Below are 20,060 nucleotides of genomic sequence, written 5' to 3'. Positions count from 1 at the left end.
CATGGCTGCTCCCTCTTGGTGAGGGGGGTGTGGGGCTCGGGGCCGCAGCAGCGCTGCATTTTAAAGGCCAATAGACACTTCGCCAGGAAGCTGGTGGCAGCTGCCTTTGTTGAAAGGAGGTGTCTGTGTGAGCAGCTCGTTCAGTGGTGGCAGGTTGCTGTGGTCTGGTGAATGTTGGCTTTGAGTGTGACTAGTCCCTCCCTGTGGAGACAGCGGCCTGTGCTGTCCCTTCCCTCTCCGGTTGGTAATGCTGTGGAAAATACCTGACTTCTGTGTAGGTACACACGTTGGACAAAACGAGATGGAAACTGGGTCAGAAATATTTCTGGTTAAACAAATTATACTTGTCTGAGGGGCCTGTCCAATTTGTTTTACAGCCTACCCTGTGCTCCCACTGCAAGTGTTAACTAACCTCTCTTCTGTTTCAGTTCTGCCACAGACCCCTGTGAAGGTAAACACAATTAGAAACAAACCTTCTCACTCCCCAGCTGCAACTTATGAGTGTAAAACTTTCACTTGTAGGAATTCAAAAAAAGAATCTGACTTAAAGCTGGCACAAGTGCATATGAAGGACCTTGATGTTCAGCTGAAAGCGAAGGAAGCTGATTTAGCAAAAGCTTTGGAAGAAAACCGAAGTTTGAAGAATGACCTTTGTGAAATAAAGGATCAAGTAGTCACTGTAAGACTTGTTCCTGGAATTTCCACTTTGCTTTTGTTACTGAAGCTTTTGCTTGTTTTTCCTCCAGCTAGTTACTGAGATTTAAAAGCAGGGAAAGACTGTTGTCTATGGCAATAACAGGTGGCCAAAGATTTCAGCAATCTTGCTGAAAGCAAATGCTACTGATAGTTGGTCTGTTAAAACTTCTACCTGTTGTAGGAACCTGTAATTCTAGTCTATGACCACAGCATGTAATGTTTCTTGTTCTAAGGACAAAGCAAGTTGAAATGTGTTGTACACACATTTGTACACACACAAATAGCTGCTGTAGCATTCTCTAGTGTGTTAGCAAAGGGAGTATTTGATGGACCCTGCTTCACTATGCTTAAATCTAGGTAGAATAAATAAGTTCTAACTACTTTTTTGTAAGATCTTGTGCTACTAAAATGAACTGAGTTCTATTAATGCCTTTCTAAGCATAGCTTTTGTATGTTCATGCTTTAATGTGATCATTGAATAGGCTAATTTCAAATCTTTAGGATGAAGACTTTAATGATACAAGTTTGGGTTTTTTAAGCAGCACACTCCAACACTAGAAGTGTATAATAGTTTGTCAGCATAGTTAGGCTATATTTGGAGGATTTAACTTGTTAAACATCAAACAAACTACATTGGAAGTTAGGGAGAAGTTTGAATACTTAGTGTTGTGAAGGGAGGAATGTATACGGATGGTACAATTGATTCATCAGAAGTCTGTCTACTCTGAAGAGTCAAACTTAGCTGGTGGAATTAAGGGCTGCTCTATATTTTGCCTTGTGGGAAATCTGGTCTATACAACAAACAATTATTTCTGTTGCTAATATGCTGGACCCCACTGAAATAAGAACTTAAACAGAGTAACCAGTGTGTTTTGATTGCAGTGGGATGAAGTTGAATGGCCTGTAATAAGTTGACTGTCTTAGTTTGGAAAAATGACCTCTTAATTTTGATTACCCTGATGTCTGTCTTTTCTAGATGGGGCTGTCACTGGAAGATACCAAAAAGCATCTCCACAGTGAAGTATTGAGGAGGGTGGAGCTGGAAAATAATTTGAAAACTTCACAGGAACAAATGACATTCCAGAAGCGCCTTCATGATGATGTATGTTTTAGCTTATTAACAAGGATTTTTTTAGGTGTTCACGATCCTTGGATACACTTAAAAGCAGTGTTAAGGTGTGCTTTATCCTTAAAAAGGTAACTAGCTGAGTCAGCCTATGACAGTCCGCCAGCCAATAAAATCCACCTAACTAGGAAGACTTCAGGAAAGTACACAACCTCATGTTAACTGGCGTAGTACCAATAGGTATCTCTAACGTGAGAATTTTCTTAGGCTGCACTTCTGAAGGTAACTACAATCCTGATATACTACTCTTTGTAACTGTCAATGTATATATTACAGCTAAAGTTAAATGATTCCAGATGGCTACTAGAAGCTTAAAATAATCAAAGAAGTTAAATCTTCTCTAATAAGCAACTTATGTTCCCTACTTCCTTAACACTTATCAAAGGTCTTGTAACCTTTGTGTGAGAAATCAGTACCTAGAACTAAAAAACATGTGAATGTAAACCAACTTCCTTCTGACTGGAAGGGATCTCTGAGTGTGTGGTTTACGTGATAGAAAATTCCAATTTTTCTAACCAATTGCTATTACTTTTTTTAATAAAACAAGAATAGGTGAAGTAACAGTGCCTAAAGAAGCTGAAGTCTATATGCATGTGTTAAGTAAAGAAAAGCAGAGAAATTCATCTAGTTCAAAGGATTAGTCTTCAAATGAAATACAACTACTGCATTTATTAGTTTAAGCAGTGTTGGCAGTGAGGCAGCAAAACAACACAGTGCAGCTAGCAAGGTGGAAGTATCTCACCTAATGGATGAATATCTGAGATCTGAATAAAGATGAATTACTGTGCACTCAATGATAAATCTGCTTTGATATTGAATGACTTGTTAAGCTGGTACAGTAAGTCCAGTCTCAAATCAAACTGTATGGGCTTGCTTGTTCTCTGAGAAATTTCTTCTTCTCCTAGGAGCTCAAGGAGACCAAAAGAGTCCATGAGAGCAAGCTAGCAGAAATAGAATCTGTCTATCAGAAAGAATTTGAGAGTAAGCTCTTGGATGCTCTGCAGGGGCTCAGAAAACAACATGAAGAACAAATTCAAGGATACAAAGAGGAGCTGGAACGAACATTCAATACAAAAGTAAGTCTGTGGAAGATGACAGTAAAACAAAGCTCAAGTTCTTTGCACCTTGATACAATTAAAGTCACACTAGCATAAATAGCTGACTGATGGAGCCCTTCCATTTAATGCAGAGCTGCTTGGCATAAGTTGTTATGAAATTTCAAAGCAGTGTCAAATTTGACAGTAGAGCTTCTAGGAACACCTGGTCCCAAAACAAAACTGGTTCAAACATGAATACTGTTCCATTGGATTAGGAATGGCTAATGTAATAAAGTTGATTGTAATTCAGACTTCCTGGTTGTTCTGGCTTTCTCTACTTAACTTTCATGGCAACTCAGTGAATTTCTTTGGATGCTTCTGTCCAGGTTTCCAATGGAAATTGTGGCAGTGCCTCTTGTAGGAGCATGGCTCTACTTTATAATTTCTTGGAACATCTCAAGATTGGATTGCTCTAGAAATAGCTCAGTGCTGCTTGTAGTGATGCAGGAATTGTTTAGTGCTAGAACTGGGGAAGAGCAATAGTTTGATAAGCACACCTAATACCCTGTAGCCCCATGCTTTGAGAAGCAGCTTCTAAACGTATTCTCCATTGTTCTTCTGGAGAATCAGTTTACTTAATATCTATACAAAGTCTTCGTGCATCTGTAACTGAAATATTCTAATCCAGCAATTTTCAGTACCTGATTATTGCTGTCTTTTTCTGATACAAATGTCAAATTTGTGTAAACCTCCCTGAAAAGCAATGAAAAACTTTCTGACCTGGGCTTTATTGGGATTCTGCACACTTAAGTAAAACATAACCACTTCCAGATGTAAAAGCTGGAAATCACTTGGTTTTTCTTATTTAAAATACATGGCCATAAGCAACTTACTACTAATGGTGACTTATCTGTAGATGGAGAATGCCCAGCTCTCTGCAGCAAGAAATAGTGACTTTGCCAATGCTGCTCAGGAGGAGCTAATGGAAATGAAGCGGAGAGTTGATACTGTGACATCTCAAGCTAATCAATATAAAAACCAGGTACTATCTTTATTTGTATAACCTTAGAATTATTTTAGATACTCAGTTCAAAATACTGGCCTCTCTAATCTTCATTTGTGGTTTAATTGATATTTTTTTCCATCCCCTTAATTTTAGAATGTTGCTTTGGAGACCAAAATAAGGGAGCTACAGGAGATGATGGATTATGATCGCAATCTCAATCAAAAGCGCATGGCTGAAAGAGAGAAAGAAATGGCCCGAGTCCAGCAGCAGGCACAAGCACAGCTGGAAGAATATGAACATCTCTTAGATGTGAAACTGGCTCTAGATCTGGAAATAAATGCCTACAGAAAGATGCTGGAGGGAGAGGAACAGAGGTAGGCTATGACAAGATCTTCATATGAGAACTTGCTTCATCAAAGATCTCTATGCTAACCATATATTCCTCAATGTGGAGGAGGCAAGAAATGTCATTAGTGCCATAATTTAGTTCTTGAAGCATAATCTTTTGTAGATGGTATTTATATTCCACATCCACCACATGGTGTAGTAAGATAAAGTAATTTGATAAACCCAGCTGATTAAGTTCAAAGGTCCATTAGACATCCCTCAACTTTCATAAAGCTTTGTGCTGTACCATAGAGGTGTCAAAGACAGTGCTAAAGTTTCATGAATGAAACTGGGAAACTGTATGAACTCCCAACTATCCAGACACTGCCTTGTGAGAACATACATGAACTCTCAATACATGCTAAGAAGGGTCAAAAACTTAAACTACTTCCCTTAAAGATTGTGTCTGTAGAGACTTGAAAGGAATACTTGCAGTTGGGAGTCTTGTCTTATTGATGTAAGCCTGCTCTGAACTTTAGGGCTGGGGCTGTCTTCCAAACTTAACAAGCTACTTAGCTACTCTTGCCAGTAAAAATTAAGTCTTGTATTCAGGACTTCATGGAAAGCTTGGATATAAGAAACTGTTAGGCTTGGCTATAGTGTGAGGATATGAGTGAGGAAAAAATAAGCACATCAGATATTCAAGTGAATGTTGCCTGACTCCCTTCTAGGCTAAAGCTGTCACCCAGTCCATCTTCACACAGCACTGCAACTCAAGCAACAAGTCAAGGGCAATGGTCCCTGCATGGGAGGAAAAGGAAAATGAAAGAAGCCAAAAAGAGAAGGCATAGTGCTGGATTTAAGACTGTTCAGCATGCTTCATCTTCTGGAAATATATCTATTGAAGAAATCAATGCAGATGGCAATTTTGTCAGGCTTAAAAACAACTCTGATGAGGTACTTCTGTTCATTCAAGTCTGTATGGCCTGTGTTGCAGAGTATGACTGCTTGTGAACTGACTGTAGCTTAGTGAGAGATGACAATAGGGAAGGATGGAGAGATGGGGGAAGAGTACTGCCAAAAAAAAAAAAAATACAAAGTGGGGACTTCTCAGCTAACCTGGCTGCTGTCAAGAGAAGCCTAGAGACTGGTTCTTTTTTGGTACTGCAGGTGTTTTGTTCACAGGGCTGTCTGGAAGGTTCTATGATGCATAAATCTAATGCCTTCAGTTGTTTCTCATCAGAGCCAGGCTAGCACTATCAGAAGTGCTACTTATCCTTGATGAACTAAAGGTGCTTAGAATCTGTCATTATCCAATTTACTTATTACTTAAAAATGCTTAAAACAGCTGAAAGGTTGGATAGAGCTGACAGTATCTAATCCATGCAGAGGGTTTCCCTGACCAGTTGGATAATTCTTTGACTAGTTTAGTCTGCAAATCCAGAGCTATTAATCCTCAGAGCTTTGAAACTTGTGGCTGGTAGCTTAGCCACTTCAGCCCGAGATGCCTTAAACCTTCACAGACCACTATGTATGTGTTATGGCCCAAGTTGGTAGATGGGTATGATGACCTTAATTTATCAATCTCCCTGGTAGAGCACCATGATCCCTCTTCAATAGAAAGCAAGAATAGGTGTGCCTAAACTTGTGGGAACAAGATGAATCCTAAGCAAGTATAGGGAGGCTTTAATGGAAACTTAAAAACTTCCTCAAAATTGATGAGATTCTTGTATGCTACAGGAGTGGGACTAAAACTGACCCTTGAGTCTGGAAAGAACCTTGCACTTGTATGATACCATGTCAGTCCATAATGCTGAAAGAAATTTCTTATTCCACAGGATCAACCACTACATGGATGGGTGTTACGACGACATCTTGGAAGTGTGTCAGATCTAATATACAAATTTCCTTCACGGTTCACTCTTCAGGCAGGCCAAGTAGTTACAGTAGGTAGCAGTTTTGTAAAACTCACAGCTCTGTTTTTGTTAGATGGCAATAGTCACATAATATGAAAAACTAAATTTGACATTGCAAGTACCTACAGAACTAAAATCCTTATTTTATGTGGAGAGGGAGATGGGAAAAATCCTTGCAGCAACTTGATCTGAAATGTCAACTAAACTTTCTTTAAAGCTAGATTTTTGGATTTAACTTGGATCATCCCTGACTGGGATGTGCTGTTACTGTGAACAGAATCAATGTATTCTAGTTTAGTGTTCTCTATAGTCCTGTGATTTGATAAAAGTTGTGCGGAGACTTACGCTGCTGGTAAAAGCTTTAGTCTACTACAGCTCAGAAATGCTGAGCTCATAGTTTATGGTACTAAGCTAAATATTAGCTCTAAAAATCATACTCTTAAGTATATTTAGATAGGCTGTTTGATTGCTAACTCTACACTCCATACTCTAAACTCTGTATGAGCTTGCTCAAGAGATCTGTGAGTGACCCTAGGCTAGAGGCTATCTTGTATACATGAATTGCTGCCATTAGTGTGTCTAACTATGGCTTGGTTCTGTGAATCCCAATGGTATGCATGTCCAAGCAAGGCTACCTCTGCGTTGGGTAGAAGCTGTTAACAGCTTGTTCTGCACTAACTGTTTCACAGTTTTCAGTTAAAAAAAAAAAATACCCAAAAACATTACCAACGCTCTTGGTAGTCCTGAAAAGAAATAACCTGCCAGTGGTCACAGTAGTTCAATTTCTGTTACTAGACATCTTTGGTATTGGGGTACTTAATAGTTATGTATGTTAGACTGAATCCCAATCTAACTACAAATAAGATCCTTCAGAAGCTCACTCTAAATCTGTTGCAGATCTGGGGTGCGGCTGCTGGTGTAAGCCCAGGTCCTAATGATCTGGTCTGGAAGTCTCAGAAGTCTTGGGGAACTGGGGATAGTATTGGTGTTACACTCATCACAGATGATGGTGAGGTAAGTGAGGTAGTAAATAGCTTCTACTGCCCTAATACTACACTTGTTTCATGGGCTTAATTCTTGAGGGTTCTTGGTGGCAATTAAATTCTATTCCAGGAATCTGCAGAGAGGAAGATAATGCAAGTACCCAGAGGAGAAGAAAGTGGTGAGCAAGATGATGATTATGAAGAAATAAGTGGAAGTGAAATGGAATTTCCATCTCGGGTAAGCTGCCTGAAGCTTAAATAAATGCTATCAACAGTCATTCAATGGCCGTTTCTTTTCGTTACTGTATGAAAATACTTTCCCAACTATTATCCATATCCTACAACTCTTAACATTTTTCTTGATGTCAGACCAAAAGAAGAAGAAAAAAGAAATGTTGTTTGGTTTCATGATAGTGGTTCCTGTGAGCATCCTTAAGCAGGTGAGATGGTGAGAATCATGCTTGTCATCTCATAGAAAACTTGCTTCATTAATAGTGCTGCAGTCTCTTGTCCCATGTAGGACGTAGCTTGCATGGCTTTGCATCAGAAGTGGACTTGATGTTTTGCTTATTCTCTGGTATGATCAAATAGTAGCATTAATTGTTTGGTCTCTTATTACTGGTACTGAAAAATATTAGCTTTAATGTCTGTTCCATCTAAACATCTGACTATGAATAAATTTAAAAGCTGCTACCCCAAGAACAGGATGCAAACTCTAACTAGAAATACCTTATTTCTGTGGGATGAAGTGACTTATCTGACACTCCAAACAGTGTCCCTGACTTGCTTTTAAAATAATTTAGACTGGAAAAAACTAATATTTCAATTCAAAAGTATTAAAAGTCTGAAATCAAAATTCTTAGTGTATTGATTGCCTAAGTCCATCTCAAATTGAAGCATGAGTTTGATGTATTTCTGTTACAGCTCATCTCCAGGAACTACTTTTTCTTCTGTTGCCATGTAAAATAAGTATCTCTGCCTTGCTTCTGTAGTAAATATTCCCTTCAACAGTTTCCAAGTGGAACTTCAGTACAGATGCAGGCCATACTAATGGAGCTAACATAGTTAAATAGAAAAAGCGTGTTTTGCCTTCAGTGTACTTATAATGCTTTGGCTACAACTTGCATTTCACAGGGCTTTCCCTGTGAAAGCCTCTCTAGCCTGTCCAAATGGCTTTTGATTTGACCATTTTACAACTCTGAACTTCTCCATATTAGATGCTCCTAGTGTACTTTGATACACCAGTAGTTGAGTATCTTGCTGAAGTAGCCTAAAGCAGAACTAATACGAGGGCTTTAAATGGGTCATAACTGAACAACTATGGACTGTATATGACTAGTTGCTTTATTTTTGTACTTCAAATAGCACTAAGTCCCCTTTGCTAGTACAAACTCTGAGGCCTTAAGTGCAAGAGGATTCCTAACTAAAAACTCATTCTCTCCCTCCTGCTGACACAGCATGTTGAGTTACCACAGCTCTTCCTAAAACTGATCTTACAGTTACAAGGAGGACTTGCATCACTAGGTCCTAAAGCCACCACTATTTCCTAGATATTTTCATAACATACACATCTGAAAACAAATACCTTTGTACTGTCTTTCTGAAGAAAACATACCTAAGAACAGGCAGTTACTGCCTGCTGCGTAGTTCGTTCTTCTCTCAAACAGAAGATCCAGATTAGATATCTATTACTGTAATACTGCCTGGCTTAAAGGATGTTTATCAAAGTCTCCTGACTTAAATGCACATTCTTGTGACTTCAGTCTCCCTGAAGGAGGGAGAGACCATGTTAAATAGGCTATTGAGAAGTTCTATAATGCTATGCTGGCCTTTGGGCTCTTAATGCATAGCATGTACCAAAGGGTTCAAGTAACACCAGTGGAAGCTTTAGGCTTATGAAGAGACTGATACAAGCCTATGTTCAAAGTAGGGCCTTTCCTCAACTATTTTTTAAAGACTCTTTACTTGAATTGACTAATAATATGGCTTGTTTGGCAATCAATGATGGAAAGCAAAAGTAACTTTTTTCTTTACACCTCTAATCTGTTTTATCAGCAACTTTACAATACAGTTGTGTGCCATTTATGGTAAGAATCAATTCTAATACTCCCACTTAAATGTTAATGTCATTCCTGTCTGCTGAATTCATATCAAACTTTTGTCATTAGTACCTATATGCTTCTGCTGCTTTGGTAGTATTGAAATGATGAGAGCTTAGTAAAAAAACCAACCCCAGTTAATTCTTGCATGCAGTATAATCAAAGAAAGCATGCTGTGCTTTAAAGGAAGGTGGGGCTGCCATGGTTGTTGCTTCTGCTTTTATCATCCTAACTAGAGTAGCATGAATGTGCATGCCAGTTGAGTTTTGATGCTTCAGAACTAAGGTACTGATAGCTTGATATCCTTTTCTTAAGGAAGGCAGCAGCTTGTGTATTGCATGGACTCAAACTCTTAGCTTGTGGTTTTTTCCCCCACCCCCAAACCATCTAGTATAGTTAAGGTACTGCCTCTCTTGAAAACCTGCTTTGCTTTATTAATAAGTAACTAAATCCACAAAACTCTAAAAACCCCACATACCTATATGAAGATCAAGCAGATAACCAGCAATAAAACTAAATTTGTACAAATACTAATTAGCTTAATGTCTCCATGTTTTATTTCTGCAGCAAAATGAGGATACTAGCTGTTCTGTCATGTAATGTGGACAAAGATGATCATCTGAAAATGCTTCTCAATCCCAGGTGACATAGACTGTATGTGCGTTGGTATCTTCAGCAATATCTGAAACTTGGAATTCACATCTATCTGACCTCTTTGTAAGAAACATTCTGCATAAAATGATGAATTTTCCTACCTTCTGATATTGGACCTTGTCTTTGGATTCACTGATATAAAGAGCAGTAGAATACAAGTTCTGTGTGAAGTTATTTTTACTTCAACACAAGGATCTGGTTTCCATGACTTGCTGAAACAAAGGAGGGTACATGGTTTACAAAGCTTCTGAACGTATGCCCTAGAAGGATGATAAATAGTTGACAATGAGCAGGAGGCTGCCTCTGCTTTCTCCATATTCTGATATGGGGTTTCTCCAAAGGTAATTTCTGTTTCAAGCTGAATCAGGAAAATTACATGGGCCAGATAACACCCTAGTTTGCACCTTGAGCAAGTTTGAACTTGGCTGAAGTAAAACACTCTTCGGGAGAGTGCTGAGTGTCTGAACTGTTTCTTTCTTAGATCCTGATGCTGAAATGTATGAAACTGGTCTAGATCACTTGCTAGAGAACTTCTTAGAGTGAAACACTTTAAAATTAAAAGCAAGGTGTAAAAATATTCTTGTCTGTTATTAAATGTACTGTTTCTGTATTCTAGCACCTGGAAATCCACCAGTTTCAGTATTGTATATTCTTAGATACAGTATAGGTATCAACCTTAACTTGGACAGATGTATCCTGTAAATGTGAAAAAGAATCTCATTCCAACAGAGAAGGTACTGTAACTAGCAATATTAGCACTCTGTATGGTCCCAGTAAGAGAGCTGGAAGAAAAATGCTGAAACAGAACTTGAAAATGGAAAGCAGCACCTCTAGTAAAAGGTGCATCAACAGTATCTGCACTTAGAGTCCTTGTGTACTAAATCTGTGCAGTCTGCAGTACTGCTTTGGGTATGTCTAATGGGGCAGTTGAGGGAATACTGTCTATCGGCCAGTATGTAACTTACTGTAACTTCAATAGTTCTGCAGTCCCTGTAAAGCCTGACCTATAACCCTCAAACTAGGCAGTCAGCCTCTGGGGCCACTGCATTCAGTTATTTTTAGCCTCCTCTTACTAAAATGCTTACCTGCTGGCTCTATGGTAAAGAAGGGACCTTGATGAGCCACAAATACACTTCTATTTAAGATCATGAGGGGAGCAGCTGTGATTACAGATTTTTCCAAATACTGGAATAGTTTTTTGACTGCCTCTTATCTTGCCAAAGTATTCAGTTCTGAATTTAAGACCTGTTCTGTGTTAGGATGTGGTTAAGGTGAGGCTTCCTTTATACTAGCTTAAACTCAAGTTATTTAAACTCTCTTAAGTTATTTAAAAATTCTAGTTGTGAGATATCAAGAATAGATGCTGGTTTAATACTTGCATTTTAGCAGATCTGAATTCTTGTTGTACCTTATGGCTAACAGCAAGGTTATAACAGCAGCTATTTCTATATTTATCTTTATTTCTTAAACTTTTTAAACTATTAAATATATTTTCATGTATATAAACATTTGCAGGTTAAATAATAAAGCTCTCTGTGTTCACTGATCTTGAGTGGCTCAAAAGACTCTGAAGCAATAAAACAGGTGTGTTGAGGGAAGAGTCCCTGCAGCCTGAAGAAACTGTCACAAGTATACTGTGCTACCCCATTTATATTTATCACTCTGTTCTTCAAATAAAGCTGAACTGCTATGAATTTGATTTAAGAGGATTCTTTAACATCTCAAGTGAAGCCTTTTCATAGCACAAGGCAAGAATGGTGTTAAGCACCAACCACAAAAGATCTGAACTAGCATACAAGTCTTGGGAGGAATCAGGAGTGGTCCAGGATATTGTTTGGTAACACCAGCAATGGCCCAGGAAACTGAAACTCCTTCTTGGCATACAATCTTAAAAAGGTACACATTAAAGAATCAATCCTCTGATATACAATGGATCTAGTTGTATAAATTGTCTGACTAGCAGCAAACCTTAAACCTAGTTCATTTCTTCAGCCCTCCACATATATTTTATCCAATCAATAACAGTACTCTCTTGACTTGCTTCTGGCTTACTACTTCAGCAATAGCTGCTGCTGTTAGATGAGACAACTCTTGCAGCTGACCAAGAGCTCTATACTAACTGTCAAGCTGCCTACTGCAAAGTGTATTGAGTTCCAACCTTGAGAGACAGGTAAATAATTATTTAGTGAATGCTGGAAAGGTAAGAGAGATATCTTAATGCCTCTCTCCCTGCCTGCTCTAGAAAGGCATGACTGGTGAGACCTCTCTGATAAAGGGGAAGGCAAAAGCAGCTGTGCATCCCAAATGCTTAAACCTTTGAAACCATTTTGTATTTGGCTAGCCTCAAGTAGCAGGCTATAGCCAAAGCTGCAAAGAATAACCCCCTACTTCTCTTGTGACCATTGTGTAAGCTGAGGCTACAGCTGAGAGAAACTAAAAAGGCATGGTTTTGATAGCCAGTTAGGGACTATTTATGCTTCTTAGATGGAAAAGTTACTGTACCTGTGATAGCCATGAAAGTCTCTCTGCTCCAGGGCAGGCTGTTTCAACTGGACTACAGAACCAAGTAGAGCTTGAAATGCTGAAGCTGGATTCAAGCCAGTTTGCCCATAAAGAGTTCAGCTCCCTTCTCATCACTCTGCCTTGTACAGAGAAGAATTGGCAAAAGATTACACATTCCTCTGGGGCTGCTGAATTTTCTGGTCATTACTACATCTGCATGTACTTAAGCAAAGCAGGGGAAGGCTAACAGAAAAACAAATTTTATCTAAATCTTCATTTTGATAGTACTGAAGATGCCTGAACCAGTCTGTCATTTTGAGGCTTTTTTTGCCTAGTTTCAGTTATAGCATGTCTTTCCCTCTCTACCTTGTACTCTCGTTCCCCTCCTCCATCTCTTTCAAATAAATAAAAAAGCAGAAGTGTATTAACCCTTCATTTGCTTGCAGCAGTCACTGGTGATACCCACCTATCGCTCTCATGGGAGCTCTATACAAACCCTGTGCAGCTAGGATCAGTGTGTACTTAATTCAAAGGAGTTCTTCTCTATCTTCCTGCTAGAAGATTTTAACAGACATTACAAATGCTACACAATCAGAAGGGGGAGCGCAAAATTATTAAAATTCTAGTAGCTGAGGTGTCCTAAAACTATTATTAATGCATTTTTAATGTAGCATTGTTTTCTGCACTGAAAGCTGATACATTATTTAGCAGAAGTGACCTCCAGATCAAAAACAAATGCCAGAGCTATAGGAATATAACCAGCAACCACTGTTCTTATACCACAGAAGTATTTATTCAGTTTGGTCAGTAAATTAGAGGAATTTTCAATGCTGAGAACTTGTACTTAGTACAACAACATCATAATATTGACAACAACCATTTTGCCTTTTGTCAACATACAATGTGAAACATGGATTAACTTGCTCACAATAAATTACAGTGTGGTAGATGAAGAGAGCTCAATGACATCAGTAACTTCAGAACTGGTTACAGTTAGCTTCACTTAGAGTATTTTTAAAAATGGTTTTCGATAGTAAAATCATTGCAGCCAAAGATTAAAAAAATCCACATACAATAATAGCAAGGAAACGCATTTTTGGAGCAACAGTGAGCTACCAGTAAACGCTTCATACAGTGATCTTCAAGGCACAAAGCAAAAAAACTGGGTATGGGTTTTTTTGCAGGTTGATGGAATCAGGGAAGGTAAAATTTTTTTGAATATAAAATAAATACATTTTAAAAAGACGCATACAAAAGTCAGTAAGTCAGTCAAATAGCAAGGCTTTCACAGAATGCCACACTGACAGAACATTTGTGAATCCATTTCAGTCATGAAATCATGTTCACAGCTTGAATGACACGATCACTGAGGCAAGGGAACCATCACTTCAACATAATTAATGGGGAAGAAGCCAGACTCTCCATTTAACATCCCCTCATACCAATTCTCATCAATCTGATTGGTCAAAGTTATGATGTCCCCTTCCTTAAACCCAAGCTCGCCTTCATTTTCTGGTTCAAAGTCATAGAGAGCTTGGCAGCAAGGCTGATCCATGTGCATTGAAGAACCTGCCCCCAGTGACAGAAAAAACCCCACACATATTAATAGAGCTTCACAGCACCCCCACCAGCCCCTAAGCATAAAACAATGGGTCAAAAAACATAGTCCTGCTGTCATCAATTCCCCCCAACAGCTTTTCCATTGCCCTCATCCATTAACATCTGGTCCTGCTATCTATTAAAAAAAGAATACCAGTGATAATTAGTTTAAAGCATGCTTCTGTTTCTCCCTTAAGTTCAGATGCTACTCTATTTTCATCCCTAGTTGCCTTCCCTTTCAAAAGGATGTTACTCTCAAACTGATAGTTCGAGTAATCACAGTTGTCAAAATCAGTGTGGTCTCTTTGGAGTGGTGGCTAGAGGGACTAGAAGGGTAGAACAGTCAACAGGAAAAGCTACAAGTAATCACTTCAACAAACTGTACCGCAGCACCCTGCTACTGCCCAACACCTACCAGAGGGCAGGGGCTCAGGGTCAGTCCCACGCACACTGGAGGCAGCCACCCGGATTTTCATGCTACACATGCCTTTGCAGGAACAAGGCTTCCAGCTGCTCCTGTGTGAAGGCTCCCACCCTCACCTCACTTCAGCCGCAACAGTAATTTCTGGGTTACTGCTCCCAAGTTCGTGTGTTCAAATCCTTTGCTGTACACATCCTTCATCTGAGCTAAAGCAAAGGTTATACTAGGAGCAGTGGTGCCTGTCAACTTTTTTTTTACAGATGAAAACAGTTTTCCAATACAGTATCTGGCTGTTCTTATGACTTACGCTGTTTGCCCTGCTAGAAAGATCTTCATTCCAAATTACTCTTTTAAAATATTGATGGTACCATATGCAAACATAGTAGTAAGTACATACATTTACAGGAAAACAAGTAAATATAAACATAAATGAAAGTACAAAACGGAATCACTATTAGCAAAAGAAGTTAACCTTGTAAATGCAATCACCTTTTTTAAAGATATTCTCATGCAAGGGTGTTAATTCGCTTGGATTTGTGGTATGGATACATTCATATTAATGAACAACAACTTACTCTAATAAAATGTAATCTTACTGGATTACAAATAAAATGTTCAAATTGTAGGGCTTAGCCCTGTGGCCAAGGACTAGACAGAGGTTCAACTGAAGATCAGCCATAAGAGATTTTTTAAAATACATACATCATATCCAAGTAAAAGTCTGGTAATTTGAAATGTGTTTATAAAGGAAGAATAGCAGAAAAGATTTCATGCTGCTGCCATGTAAACAGTAGTAAAACACATTACAGCATGACAACTCTAAAACACTCTAGAAGTGTTAAAGCAGTTAAACCTCTTAAATACCAAGTTGATCAGGTTGTCCTATTTGCAACATTGCAACAATTCTCAAAATATCCTAGTCTTGACTCTCTCGCAGCTATCGCACATGCTAATCATACAAGCACCTCGAAGAATCATTTTTGTTTGGATAACTCTGCACACAATTGGTAATACAAGAGAGATAATAGCTAAGACGTTAAAAAGGCATGCAAAACTGCATTATAAGCTGCTAATCATGGTAATGTGTGGGAAGCTATTGAACAGTAACTGTTGAGGCATTTTTTACTAAAAGGAATTACAAGAAGTCTCTTAAGGAAACCAGCCGACAACTATTCTGGTGGTCAGTAAATGAGAACAGGTGAGAGCATCTTTTTAATTGACAATAATACAATGGAGGAGGTTAAATTTGGTGTTGAAACTGGGAAGTAGATATTATTTTTCTATTTTGTGGGTATGTTTTATCCTTTATAACAATAGAAGAGAGCTTTTATTTATAAGAATGGAAGAACACTGTCAACACAGAGATGTCCCTCAGCACACCTCCCCAGAACGTTGCTGTAACAGCACGAGACTAGTCCTCTGCCTGTGGAAGTCATGGGGTAGTGACCAAGTTTTACAAGAACAAACTAAATTACGGCTAGTTAATACAATGACATAGGTGAATATATCCTGGTTCTGGATATATTTTTGCTGGAACAGTCCAAGCAGAAAAAACGATGAGCCACAGTTTCCCAACAAAGATGCACTCAGTGTGGTCAAAACCAGCAGAATTATTTTCAGGCTTTGCCAAGGTAGAACTGGTACCAGCTCACTGGGACCATCAACAGCAGAAGGCAGCGCTCTGAATAATTGACAAAGCCCCTTGCTTTCACCAGCTGCTCCACTGGGGCTAATTTATTATTGCAAGCCAGTTAATTTCTGACAGTAAGGTACCTGACATGAGATGGATCACATTTGGTTCATTTTAAGCTCCAAAGAACTGAAAAGACCTGTCTGGCAGCCTGGAAAGACTTTTAAATAATGGTCACAGCCAGTACAACCGGTTTCACTCCAGGCTGTAGGATCAGTCAAAGTCTTCATTACAGTCAGGCAGCTGCTGCTACCGTATAATCCAACGAGACAAAGCTTCCCTGACAAAGGTAATGGGGGCAGCACTGCCTGACAGTCTGCAACACACACGGCTTAACATCACAGAACTGACGACACTTGTCCTGTTTATTAAATACTTGCACATCCTTTCTGTTGCAGAGATTGAAGCTAAGGAAGTTGCACTCTTTTTCTGCAAACAGGGTTTATGTTAATTTGCAACACCATGCACACCTCCTCCATTGCACCAGTTGTGGAGCTAAACTGCCACACTTCACTGTCACATTCAAAGATGACTTGTCATTAATCTCTAGACCACTCAAACCTGGACAGCAACAACCACAAACACAGGCTAAGCAAGAAGCTGCCTATGATTTCTGGAGTGCTACAGAAGGAAAGCAGAATGCCTTCAATGGCGGCTTGGTTTTTTGTTTCCTTGTTTTCCCCAGAGGAAATTACTGCCTGTACCTGCATCTCCTCTGTCACCTAACATATACCATGTTGCATATGTATGGTAGAAAAATTATACTTTAGTAATCACAAACTGGAAGCTTGCTAAGATAATTAATCCAAGTCTCACAGCTGAAGTGAGTAAACATTTAGATGCCTGTGTTAAATTCCAGCATGTGACAAGGAGACCCATTTATTTCATATCATAGTCAAACCTGACAAACAAGAAGAATGAAAGGCATGACGTAACACAGCATTTAAAGGGAGTTCTAAAAGGAGTCAGATGACGCTCATAGCCTCAGCTGATTAATAACAATGAATTAGAACAAAAACACAGATTTGTTATCTGTACTTAATCAAAGCAGCTAAATAATTCACATTAAAATGAGGTTTCTGAGAATCTAGCCCTGCAAGCGTGTGCAAGTCATTACTAGTAAATAACCCCCATGTGTTAGGGACTGTACAAAGGAAAACAGTATTTCTGTTCCAAGAAGCTTATACTTAAAAAGCTATAGTGAAACACAGGAAAAGCCACTTCAACACTCAGAACTGGATTATGGCAGTTGTGCTGAACGTATCACAGCTAGCTTTGACCAGTCCTGTTGATTTCCATGGGTTCGCTGAGTACTAAGATACTACTTACCTTGAGTGACAGTATCAGAGAAATTCAATGTTTTATATTTTGATAGGGTCAATGTGTAAACAGGGTGTTGCGATTTAACCTCAGCCGACAACTAAGCCCCACACAGCCGCTCGCTCACTCCCCCCATGGTGTGATGGAGGAGAGAATCAGAAGGGTAAAAGTGAGAAAATTCATGGGTTGAGATAAAGACAGTTTAATACCTAAAGAAAAAAACTGCATGTGCAAGCAAAGCAAAACAAGGAATTAATTCACTGTTTCCTATCAGCAGGCAGGCATTCAGCCATCTCCAGGAAAGCAGGGCTCCATTGTGCCTAACAGTTACTTGGGAAGACAAAATGCCATAATTCTGAACATCTCCCCCTTCCTCCTCCTTCCCGCAGCTTTATATGCTGAGCATGACATCATACGACATGGAATACCCCTTTGGTCAGTTGGGGTCAGCTGTCCAGCTGTGTCCCCTCCCAACTTCTTGTGCACCCCCAGCCTCCTCACCGGTGGGGTGGGGTGAGAAGCAGAAAAGGCCTTGACCCTGTGTAAGCACTGCTCAGCAGCAGCTAGAACATCCCTGCGTTATCAACACTGTTTTCAGCACAAATCACCACACAGCCCCATACTAGCTACTATGAAAAAAATTAACTCTATCCCAGCCAAAACCAGCACACAGGGGAAATTCGACATGGAAGTGCTTGTTTGCATAGGATGAAGAGGTCCATTTTCTAAACAAAAAGGGGGTGATCGTGGTGTTCTCTCCCCCACTATCACATGAAGACCTTAAAATATTTAGCAGTTTTGCTTAGAGCCGCTTGGTTCACATTTCATAGAAGCACAGAATCATACAGAATCATTAAGGTTGGAAAGGACCTTCAAGATCATCAAGTCCAACCATTAATCCAGCGCCACCATGTCCCCTAGACCATGTCCTGAAGCGCCACATCCACACGTTTCTTGAACACTTCCAGAGATGGTGACTCCACCACCTCCCTGGGCAGCCTGTTCCAATGCCTGACCACCCTCTCAGTGAAGAAGTTTTTCCTAATATCCAATCTAAACCTCCCCTGGTGCAACTTGAGGCCATTTCCTCTTGTCCTATCACCAGTTACCTGGGAGAAGAGGCCAACACCCTCGTCGCCACAACCCCCTTCCAGGTAGTTGTAGAGAGCGATAAGGTCTCCTCTCAGCCTCCTCTTCTCCAGACTAAACAACCCCAGTTCCCTCAGCCGCTCCCCAAAAGACTTGTGCTCCAGCCCCCTCACCAGCTTTCTTGCCCTTCTCTGGACATGCTCCAGCACCTCAACGTCCTTCTTGTAGTGAGGGGCCCAAAACTGAACACAGGATTCAAGGTGCGGCCTCACCAGTGCAAAAACACCACAGACCATAAATCTAAAACTGTTTCACAATTCTGGTTTTAAACAGGAACAGAAAGGCTTCCCCATTTACAAGCAGGGCATATTGACCCCCACTGCTGCTCCACAGAAATCCATATGGATAACTTTTGAGTATGGAACAAGAAGAGAAAGATGACAATGAACAATAATTTCACTGATGACTGTACCTGCTGGGGATGTAAGCACAGCACCCATAGCTTCTTCAGGAGGAAAAAACCATGATAGATTGTCTTTTTGATATTATTAGTAGCACTAAGCATAGCAATAGTTATTAAATATATCCCATTTCTCCTTTTCATCTTCCATGCTTATTTCTCTTCCATTCTGACAGCACTGAGTGAGCCAAGCAGTAAGTGAAATCCCACCATTTAGTGATATGCAAGCAGTTGATGCAATAGTCCCTGAATGGAATCAATGAATGGAAGTGGCTCACTCCTTATCTAAGTGATCAGTGGTCATGTATTTTTCACTTCATTCACTGATTTTTAGCTCATTAAAAAAAAAAAGCCAGTTTTCAACTAAGTGGGCTGGAAGCAACCTTGAAAAGTCATCTAGTCTGTCTTTCTCCCAAAGACAGGACTGATTGCCCTTAAAGGACACCTTGGATCAATTGCTTCATGGCAACGATAAAACACTGTAATGTGTGCTCTGTTATCTCTGGTTTGACACACTAGTTTATATACAAATGCTGAATCTGAATCTCCTTTCTGCACTGCATAGACAGAGCAGAAAAAATAAAGTTTATATAACTTGACAAGTAATTGATATAGACCTAGAAATTTTATACCGAATTTTTAATAAAGGTTGCTATGTTTTTGCTACTTTCATCCAGATGTGTTGTGAAAATAACTGCAAACATCCTCAGTGCTTTGAATGAAATGTGTCTTTGCATCCCATGTCTTAGGAACTGGTGGTCTGAACTGAGAGGAGTGTGCAAAGAGGGGGTTGTATCCCTCAATCCCACGTTTGACTACAACACAAAACTGCTCTGAGCAATCGGGCAGCATGGGGAGCTTCACTAACACACCCTCAAGTAGCTTGAAGCACAAAAGAAACAAATCGAGGAATAAGATCTTGCCAGGTAGATTTATGCTGCCAAACTGCTGCAAATCCCCTTCAGTATGGGTTGTGTAATAGCTTCATCTTGTAGCAGAGTGCAAGAAAGTTAGAGACATTAGAAGGTGCATGAAGTTACAGCTCCAAGCTTTATTCTTTCACCTTTAGTTCTCTCATTTCTCTCCCAACAACCTTTAAAAAGGAACAAGACTGGAGGGAAGATGAAATTGGAGG

General features: G+C 39.6%; 2 protein-coding genes across 2 annotated transcripts in view; one reads left to right on the top strand and one right to left on the bottom strand.

Annotated features, from left to right (window-relative positions):
• The window catches only part of LOC104620636 (lamin-L(III)-like), an 8,733-nt gene extending 368 nt beyond the window's left edge, over positions 1 to 8,365 (top strand). Inside the window, exons 2-11 of the mRNA XM_010286917.1 lie at positions 523 to 679; positions 1,673 to 1,798; positions 2,728 to 2,898; positions 3,776 to 3,901; positions 4,019 to 4,239; positions 4,924 to 5,149; positions 6,031 to 6,138; positions 7,006 to 7,122; positions 7,222 to 7,329; positions 8,309 to 8,365. Of these exons, the coding sequence (XP_010285219.1) occupies positions 523 to 679; positions 1,673 to 1,798; positions 2,728 to 2,898; positions 3,776 to 3,901; positions 4,019 to 4,239; positions 4,924 to 5,149; positions 6,031 to 6,138; positions 7,006 to 7,122; positions 7,222 to 7,329; positions 8,309 to 8,365 (1,417 nt within the window). The remainder of the gene's footprint in view (positions 1 to 522; positions 680 to 1,672; positions 1,799 to 2,727; positions 2,899 to 3,775; positions 3,902 to 4,018; positions 4,240 to 4,923; positions 5,150 to 6,030; positions 6,139 to 7,005; positions 7,123 to 7,221; positions 7,330 to 8,308) is intronic.
• A 4,752-nt stretch (positions 8,366 to 13,117) lies between these two features.
• The window catches only part of SH3GL3 (SH3-domain GRB2-like 3), an 18,500-nt gene continuing 11,557 nt past the window's right edge, over positions 13,118 to 20,060 (bottom strand). The window contains exon 8 of the mRNA XM_010286916.1: positions 13,118 to 13,915. Coding sequence (XP_010285218.1) covers positions 13,710 to 13,915 — 206 coding nt within the window. The 3' untranslated portion in view covers positions 13,118 to 13,709. The remainder of the gene's footprint in view (positions 13,916 to 20,060) is intronic.

Source organism: Phaethon lepturus, unplaced genomic scaffold (assembly GCF_000687285.1).
Source record: "Phaethon lepturus isolate BGI_N335 unplaced genomic scaffold, ASM68728v1 scaffold22245, whole genome shotgun sequence".
Lineage (NCBI taxonomy): Eukaryota > Metazoa > Chordata > Aves > Phaethontiformes > Phaethontidae > Phaethon > Phaethon lepturus.
The sequence above is the reverse complement of the archived record's forward strand: the minus strand, read 5'-3'. Positions and strand labels throughout refer to the sequence as shown.